A 9,950-nucleotide genomic window follows, 5' to 3' on the forward strand; every position below is an offset into this window, starting at 1 on the left:
CCCTTGAGTTTTGTTGCAAACTGTTAAGGACCTGCTTAGTTTCCCATTCTCTCTAGCACTGTTTTCTGTTCCCTGTGTAAACTCGTGCATTTTTCCCTGAGTTGTTTAAAGCATAAGAAATTATAAATTAATTTCCTGCTGGCAGCAATGCAGTGGGATGTAACTTCCCTTCTGATTTGTTCTTGTTTCACGTTTCCCTTTTTCTGTATTCAAAGGTCAAAGTTTTTACTCTTCTCAGCAGACACTGTGCCTACTTTCAGGTTCCCATCTCTCCTGTCTCATGAAGCAGCAAACAACAAAACTGATTTCTCTATTTCATAGTTAAGATCTCAATCTCATCCACATAACAGACTTTCTTTTTTTTCCCTACCAAAATTAGTTCACCTTACTGCTAGTTTAGTTGTTTTCAACTATTCTGTTGTTACGAAATTTCCTGTTCCAATTTAAATTTAGACAGAAAAATAAATTAAAACTTCATCATTCTATTAAAATCTTTTTCCCATTAAGTGACCCCTATAGTACTTTTCCAGACTTTACAGTATCTGTTTCTCTCAGCTTTCTTCCCAGTACACAATCTTAGATTTTTCTGAAGAATTTTGGGAACAGGAGTGCTGGGAACACCAGCCATTCACTTTTTCTCCCCAGAAAAGGACTGCAAGAAGGTTCTTGAGTGAAAGGCAGTTGAGTATACTTTATGGCAGAAGTAAAACAAGACATGCGGCATCCTGTTACTTGGTTTTTGGTTGGTGGAGTTTTGGTTGGGGGGGGGGGTTAGAGGAAGAATCTCTGTAAGATTGTATAGAATCCCTTGTGCTAGAAGTTCAGATGCAAACATCGAAATTTCTTTTGGTGATTGATGGTTTAAATAATAGACTAGCTCAAGCCCAAGACTCTAGTGGAAGCAAAACAGTAGAGGGACAAGTCCTTGTGGAGGAAGAGGTTTCCTTTTTAACTTGTGTCCTCACTGACAAAGGTTAGTCAAAACATGGAATATGATCCAGTCTTCCCTTCTGGAAGGTTGCATACCTCTTGGGGAGGACTCAGAGGCATAAAATGAAAAACACTTTCTTGGAGGTGAGGCAGGTGCACCACAAAGAACTGGCAAGTTTGAAGGAGATGTATTGGTATTGCAGCTTGTATTCATTTGGTTTCAGATAAGGACCAGCAAAGTGAAATACCTTGACTTAAAAGCATGTGTAGATCATAGTCTGATTCCATAAATACTTTTTAAATGGCAGAGGTTTAGCCATTTGTACGTCATCGGGGATAATTACACTATTTTAGCAAGTTTAATGCTTTTGAGTACAGGAAATACCTTATTAGAAATCTGAGATGTGTTTCAGTACACATTTATGGGGTGTCTCCTTGGATTTTATTCCAGATTGCATTACATCTTATCTCTACACTGAATCTTAATGTCTAGATGTTTTACTTCTTAATCCATATAGCATGCTAAAATATCTCTCCTGTCCATTGATATTAAAGGAAGATTTTAATGAGCATATTCTCTCACACTTGTCTGCTCTTATTCCTTGCCTTCCCTTCCCTCAAATCTTTTACTCAGTGCTTTTGTCTTTCTAAATAGATTTCTTGTGCCTCACCCAGCTAGCCTCTCATCATTCTTTAAACCTCTCTGGTTGCTTAGAAATGTGTTCTGCTTTTATATATTTTAATACATCTTTTAGCATAGCATTATTTTTGCATTTAAACCTCAAAATACATATCAGGTTAAGTTTAAACTTGCCAGACACTTTTTTTTTTTTCAGTGCAATACGTTATCTCTTATTCAGGATACTATTGTGGGACACTATTTTTGTATTTAACAGCTTTGTGGTAATTTTGAGACTTAGAATATTTCATGTAGGAGCTACCCTACTTGTGCTAGTGACTCAGTTTGTCACAATCTCAGAAAGTCAGGGTTATTGCTCTAATCAGCGCTTCATAGCCTCTTACTATGATTTTTTTTCCCTAGAGCTTTTTAAGAGTTTTTTCTCCTGTTCTCTCCTTAGTATCTCCCTTATTTTACTAAGAAATGAAGTTGTATTTACTTTTTCAAAGGCTGGAGCCACATATAATTATTTTTTCCTGGTACATTCCCAGTGGTTTTTTTTTATCTCTTTTCCAGTAGAATTTGAAATTAATCTGGTAAATTCATTAGCCAGCTTCTTAATATCCTTATCCACGTGACAAGCATGATCACTTGGAACTCATGAGCTGTAGACCTGGTATTTCCAAAGTATTTCCCTGTTGCACTTTATTGCTGACTGTTTTTACAAGCTCTTCATTAGTTTGAGTGCGCAAGTATCTTTTCTCAAGAATTTTTTTTTGCATGAAACACAGTATCTCACCCATTATGAAATCATACTTTTCTCTATATTTTATTCTTTTTTTCTCTTTTAAGATTTGTTTTCTTTTTATTCTGAAAAAAAGTTATTTGACCATAAACCTTTCAGCTACCATTACCTGGATCTGCACTTCTGTAGCCTCAGTAGAATTGTGCGAGAGTAGAACTCTTTGATGGTGATGAAAAGATTAATGACTAAAAGTGATGAGACAAAGGCCATGTATCATAGTAGAGATTAGGTTCATAAAATCGATGCCTACTCTTCCAGCCTTGTGAAGCTATTGCTGATGACTGATGTCATTCTGAAGTATCAGGGGGGTGTGTGGGGGAGCTTTTGTAAGGAGGTGACATCATATGTTTGCTAGCAGGTAAATATCTTGGAAACTCTATATGCATTTGCCGAACCCCTTACAGAGACCTTTCTCAAATTCTAGCATTTAACAATTTCTTGTAGGCAGAAATTGTATGTATGTAGCAGAAAGCGAGTGGTTCCTCATCTCAACCCAGAAAGCAGGTAGCAGAACTTTTGTGGTGTCCTTCACATGGCTACCAGGGCAAAGGGAAGAACCACCAAGAGAGCTCCTCCCTGGCACCTTCTCTGGTGGAGCTGTGCATGGGGGGCTCCATGAAGCATTTTGGCTCCAGAAGAGTGTGAAAGTGAGAAAAAAGTGAGGGTTTTTTCTCTAGTAACTTTCTTAAAAGTACTATAGTGTCCTAGTAGTGGTTATGTTGTGGAAAAGCAATATTCTGAACTCACAAAGGTAATAAAAAAGTAGTTGTATTTATGAAAAATAAGCTCAGCACCCAATGATAAGACAGAACTGCATCTTTTCTTTGAAGTTGTTTCTGTTTTTCTTTGGGGTGATGGGACCCAAAAAAACCCAATAGAATGCTCTTTCTGCCAACACTCCTTTCATTTAAACATCTCACACACCTTTGGATCAAATGTCACACCAACGGTTTGGGTGTGAGTAGTACAGCTCCTTTTTAAAAAACAAAAATTGCAAAATTTTTCTTAATAAAACCTTTCATTTTTAAATTTTGAGTTTGGAAAACTACATTTCCAACCAGCAGTTTCAAACCAATTCATTTTCACGTTCACCACTTAACTTTCTCTTAAAAGCTCGAGTTGATTCTTGGGTTTTGATACAGGGTATGTTATTCTTTAGTAATCCATTGTGAAGAAAAGAGAATCTATCTCACTCCATGCACTTTTTTGAGGAATTAGTTTGGTTTATTTTTCCTATAGTATCTCTTGGAATTCTCTAATACCTTCCTTATTAAGTGATATATTTTGCTTCTCTCTGCCTCTGTGTCAGGACAGGTTTATTTCTTTGATTTTAAGAAATTCACTTGTACTCTTGCATTCCTAGGCCGTTGTTCTTCAGTGTTTAGGTAGTTCCTTGTATGCTAAATCCCTTTATTTCCAGTTCTCCCTCTGTTTTCCTGGATGCAAACTCTGTTTTCTTACTTATATGTACCACTGAAATTGTAGGAACCATAATAGTGCGTGTGCAACGTTTGTTACTAGTGAGAAGTGCAGGAAAGTCCTCTCCCAAACTCTCACATCAGTATTTCTAGCACTGATCTGGAAATCGGAACCCAGCTGATCCAGGGAACATTAACTCTGAGCCTCCTATCGTACTGCTTCTTTTGCTTTTCATAGTCTCATTATTATGAGTAAGTATTTCTATCATGAATGTAAAAGGATCAGCAAGGATAGGAGCCCCACTTTGCTGGGAGTTTTATGAGTGTGTTTCCCTGTATATTTACTCTTGTACTTCACAAATGCAATTTATCACTGCCCGAAACAGAATTTAGGGCTCTTATCAAATCAATGTTACGGTAGTCAAGGTTGATAGAGGTTTTCCATTAAAGTGTTTTACTTCACAGTCAAAACGGGTTAAGGGCGCATGCAGTAAATCAACTTCAGCATTTTGCTATGGGTTGAGGTATGTTTTAGTAGCAGTTATTTTGATTGTACTTATTTACTGTATTTTTGTTCACATCGCAGAGCAGTATCAGAGCACATGAACTGAATTTCTTTCAGAAGATGTGCTCCCTGAATACACCCACTGTGCTCTAACCATTCATGACATTCAGTCCAGAAGAACAAACAGTAGCTAGTCTGAAGTAAGATCCCTGCAGGCAGGTATAGTTTCCCCTTTGGCTTCAGAAGCGTTAATCTTCATAGGTCTAGTCCTGGTGCACTGTACTACTTTCAAGGGGAGCCGTTGGCTTGGTGGGTTTTGTGGCTCGGTTGTTGCACAGTATCTGCAATACCATGATTGTGAGCGTGCAATCCTACAGGTGTTGGGGATAGTTGTACAGCTCCATCCCTCCACTCTTTACCCATCTCCTGTATCCGTCTAGTATGGCGCTGCAGCATCCTTTCTGTTACTTCACAGCACTGTCATTCAGTGCAGTCGGTCTCCCCTGAACTTTTTGTTCTTTGTACGTTATTCAGAGATGCTGAGATAAAGCAACCTGCTTTTCTCCATCTTCTGAAAACTGTAACAATTCTTTACTGTTCCTAGTGTTTAGAAAATTATTTACAGAGTTAATTTAAAATTCAAAGTAAATAAGCTCTGGTTTTGGCTTTAGAAATGTGAAAAATACACTGCCATGTACAACAACTGTGTTAACGTGTACGTTTTGTGTAGCTTAGAAAAAAAATGGGACTTTCTTCAGAAAAAATACCTTGTTTCTTTAGTTGTTTGTATTTATTATTTGTGAAATAAACACAGAATTTTAGGTTTTGTCTAATTTGCTTTAATTTGTGCCTTGTGATGTGAAAATAAATACAGAGACGGCTAAAGATTTCTATGCACATACATAATTGAACTTCTCTACTTGTAGAACTTATTAAACTTGTCTTAACTTCAGAATCTGCTGTTCCTCTGAAACAGTGGAAATTGTAAGTGGAAAATAAAATCAGTAGATCTGAAGTAAGAAGGTACTGGTGGAATAATTTCTACAGTAAAATTTTAGCACTTTAGATTTCAATGCTTGGCTCCCTTTTTGTTACAGTCATAGGCTTTTTTATTTCATTTGAAATGCTGGCATTGAATAATTCATGTGATTAATAGCTGTTAAGATTTTGGCCCTAAATTTTATTTAGTTAAGCGTGAAATATGGAATCAAGGAAAAGCCACCATGCCAGCCCTATAAACAAATCTGATTTCCTTGTTTAGTTTTGTGTTGGCTGTTTAGACTCAAAAGTAGTCTGCCTGTATTGTGTGTTGATTTTATCAGGTTTTGTCTCCCTTTTCTAGTATAAACCCCACTCCAGTGCACTTTTGAAAGCTGTTTTCACAGCCTATATTTTTCTAAGATATTTCATGTTCATCACTGTTAAATAGAACCAAAAAAAAAGAAAACCTGAAATGTATCTGAATAAGAGGAGAGGCTTTAGGGAAGTGACAAGTACATGGAAAATGAAGGAAAGCGAGCACCTGAAAAAGTTTTATAACACACTGTTTAATGGAACTTTATGAGGCTGCTTTATCCTCCGATATTGATTCCGTTGAAATGTACTGGCTTTCAGTAAGAAGAAAACTAATTCAGACTATACAATGAGCTTAAGTAAGTTACGTTCACCTAATTTAAAACTGTGTACTTGTATTGCCTGGAACACATTAATGATTTCCTTTTGAAGATCAGAGCTTCACTAAAGCAGTAAGTCAGCTGCTAACATTATTTGTTTTCAATGTACCTCCGTTGTTATAGGCATTCCTTTGCTATTTAATGTGCTCTTCGGCCACTGCTTTTCAGAGAAGATGGATTTTGTTGGTCTTTTTGAAGTTTCAAAATTCAATTAGCAGCTTTTAGAGTTCTGCATAGTAAGGTTGGTTGAAGGGCTGTAGTTTAATGGAAATAAGCAGGCATGAATAACAGTATATTAATCAAGAATGAGTTATTCACACTGAATTACTAATTGGAAGCTTGACTTTAAAAGATGCTGACAGTTTTCTTCTTTGTAAGGTACTTATGCAAGGTTTTGGCTTTAAGCCTGTGAATAATCCTGCTGAAATGATATAGGGCTATTGCTGATCATAATTTGTTGGGGAGAAAAAATGACTTGCAACGTAGATGAACACAATTTATGCAACAGGAAGTCAGTCCATTTGTCTTTCTGAAAGTGGAAGTAAATTGGAAAATAGATAACTGAGTAAGGATCGGACTTCTCCCTGTCAAAAAGTAGTTGGTGTGGGAGTCCTAAACCACTTAGACACATTTGAAATACTACCTATCTACTGTGACAGAGTAGTCTGCTTGCAGGCTTTCTGAATGTAATATGTGTACATCCATCATTAAGCTATTTAGCGGTGGAACTGAAGGACTTGAAAGTATCAGAGGAAGCATTCATAGTGATGGTTTTCATACAGTAAAAGAAGCAAAAGTCTTTCCATGACTTCGCATAGAGTATATCACGGTGTCTCATTAAACTCAAATGGGCGTTTTAGGGAATTGCTGTAATGTTATTAGCAATGGTTATGATTGGGAATATCTTGAACAGATGTTGGATTTGTAATGTCTTTCAGTAATTTGATATAGATTGAAGAAGTCAGTCATAAAGCGGAATGTATTTCAAGGGAAATAACAACAGTGAATAGGCATGTCTTACCTCTGGATACATATTTTTTTTTTTTTATTCTGCTTGCTTGCTTCCAAATTTTGTTTGCTGCATTGAATTTATAATTGTATTCATTGACTGCAGTGTTTCTTCTGCACGGAGAACAGCAGGGCAAATGAATCCAACAGGATTTTGAAAATCTGCAGATGTTATAACTGGTCAGGCTGTGATTTGAGAATTGTCCTTGGAAGCTTCCAACAGTCATGCCAGTTTATGTTAAAGAAACTTAATCTGACAGTAGCTGTACTACCCACTTAGCTAGTTGGACATAATTGAAACACCTACCTGTCTTCTCATCTCAAGGAATGAATGATAATTTTGAGTAAACAGTTCTTAGGAATGATGTAGAGCCAAAAGCCTTCCTGGTAATACTGAGCTTTATTGGATTTATATAATGCTGAATTCGACTTCTTATTGTGAAAGTGCTTGCCAGAAAACCTGTTTTGTACCTTGATTCTTCACATTATCAAGATTAAATTAATCAAGAAACAGCCTACAAATCATTAAAGTTGATATCCAATTAATACATGTGCAGTGCTGCCTGATTTCTACACATCCTTCAAAGTATTGAGTATAGTGTAGTATATTCTCGAGTGTGTATGTATTAAATTGAGGGGCGTGGGGGGGGGTGGGAGTGGATTTTTGCTCAGAGGCTGTATTGTCAGCAATAACTTTATAGAACAACCTGCATCAAAGGAATTCTTGTTCTGCAAAACGTCTGTTAGTGCCTTAATTCCTATGTGTGAAAACCAATGAAAAAAAGACGCTTGCCAATTGTTTTTTAACTTGGAACGATGCTTGGATTATGCCTTTGGGCCTCTCTCTGAACTGCTAGTTACTCCAGGGTAAAACGAGTAGTGTGGAAGTGATTCACCTCACCTGGAACGAGGGAGGTTTTGAGGTGCCTGGTGCAGTTAACTACACACAGCTAGGCTTTCCAGACGGCTTCAAACAAGAATAAGCAAAGCGTTTGAATTACACTACTCACAAAATACTATTTTAAAGGTTACCAAAACCCTTAAGTGAACACTTTAAATGTTTATCGTAATTTACTTTGGTAGTAAACCAAAGCACTGGCTCAGTTATGCATGCTTCCCTCCCACCCCACCCCGGGCAGCATGCAATGGGATTTTTGGGTGGCTAACCACGGAACGGTACTAATGGCTTTCTTTTTTTCTCTTCATATCCCATTCTTTTTCATACCTTTTTGTCCATATTCTCCCTTTTTTCTCTGTTTTGTTTGCCTTATATGATTTTGACACCCTTCCATTCTACAGTGTGACCAAGATCAGTGCATTCAGAGCACTAAATTCGTTTTGCAGGCTGCTGCCACCCCCCTACTACAGAGTGAGCCAAGCATAACTAGCGAAGAGCTACCTTTACCAGGAAAGACTTCTATCAGTGGGCCTTGTGCAACTCTAACTCTAGGGCAACCAACACCACCATCTTCTATGCCAAATCTCACATCAGATACAGGTTTGACAGACATGATACCATTAAAAGAGGAACATGAAGGTCATCAGTTTCTCACTCCTGAAGAAGCTCCGTCACCCCCTGGGATGCTGCCAAGTGGAAGTCCTATTACACACAGCCATACAATGCACGTCCTGAGTCTAGCCAGCCAGGATTCATTGCATGAAGACTCAGTACGTGGTCTTGTGAAGCTTAGCTCAGTTTGAACAGCTTTTTTGAACATTGCACCGTTTCTTGGTGTCTATACAAATCTCTACTTAACAGGAATGACACTGCAGTACCACTGTAAGACTTCGTAACATGCCTATAATGGAAACTTTATCGCGTAATGGAGTCTACTAAAAAGACGCGTTATTTTTTTCAGTGGAGCTATGACATTTTTTTGACCAGGTTGTTAATGATTGTGCTTTGATGGTGACTGCGTTTTCTTTTTAAACAAAACCAGAAATGGTCAATAATCTTGTTTCCTGAAGCTTGGGTACAGCAAGTTGGAAGTCAGCCTGTAACAAACACCATGTACAGTACAAAAGAGAGATTCTTGGATGTAAGTGTCATGCTCTGTGTTCTATGCTCTTGTAATACACACTTGTTAAGGCTTACCACACTTGTGGCCAGAATGATCTGCACTTACATGTTATGCTACTAATATTTGAGATAGAAAATTACCATTCCATTTGTTTTAATACAAAAAAAAAAAAAAAGACTGCAGATATGGATTTGCATGCCACGCTACAGTATGTGTTACAGTGGTGTTGGTATTAAGAGAAAGTGCTGCTTTTTTATTTGTGACTTTCAAAGTGCTGTTTCATTTAAAGACAGTGCAACAAACAAATTAATGGACTGTATTATTTTTTCAATTTATTAAAGTTTATTTTAAATTAATCAGTGGTGCCTAGAAGATGGAGAATTACTGATTTGATCATGTTGCATATCATTTAACCTTCTGTTTAAGTGTTTAGAGTGAGGTATTGTGTTGTGCCATACCACAAGATTCTTCCACCCCCCTAATGTGATACAATTACCTGTGGACCTCCAATAAAATGACATCCTCTATTTCCTGGACATGTGTACAGTTATCCTTGCACAGTTTTCCTGGGGGAAGAGGGGGAAATCATGACTTGTTGGCATAGTTTGTAAAGATTTGACTGGAACATGTTTACATTATGAAATGAGAGCTATGGAGGAAGAGCTGGTTACAATTAGGATTGCTTCAGCATCTTCTGTGGTTTTGTTTGAGATGTGTATTTGTTCCTGTAAGAAGTCTCTTTGGAAACAGTGGAGTTAGCCTCTGCTTGGACTGTGATTCTGTGTTCATTATGGTACGGCTGAAGGGTGAGGGGCTTAAGATTCAAGACAAAACCAGACAGCTTCCAGCCAAAACTGCCTCCAGCCATCATCATTTATATTTGTCCTTTAATATTTTCAATGGAAATGTTGATTCCATAGAATCATAGAATGGTTTGGGTTGGAAGGGACCTTAAGATCATCTGGTTCCAA

The 9,950-nt window shown here is 37.5% G+C and overlaps 1 protein-coding gene across 4 annotated transcripts in view; it reads left to right on the top strand.

Annotated features, from left to right (window-relative positions):
- The window catches only part of ZDHHC14 (zinc finger DHHC-type palmitoyltransferase 14), a 113,125-nt gene extending 103,610 nt beyond the window's left edge, over positions 1-9,515 (top strand). For 2 of the 4 annotated variants that reach the window (XM_040597919.1, XM_040597920.1), the window contains exon 9: positions 8,258-9,515. In XM_040597919.1, the coding sequence (XP_040453853.1) occupies positions 8,258-8,659 (402 nt within the window). In that variant the 3' untranslated portion in view covers positions 8,660-9,515. The remainder of the gene's footprint in view (positions 1-8,257) is intronic. The other 2 variants (XM_040597921.1, XM_040597923.1) reach the window with 1 other exon arrangement.
- The last annotated feature ends 435 nt before the right edge of the window (positions 9,516-9,950 follow it).

This window comes from Falco naumanni, chromosome 6 (genome assembly GCF_017639655.2).
Source record: "Falco naumanni isolate bFalNau1 chromosome 6, bFalNau1.pat, whole genome shotgun sequence".
Lineage (NCBI taxonomy): Eukaryota > Metazoa > Chordata > Aves > Falconiformes > Falconidae > Falco > Falco naumanni.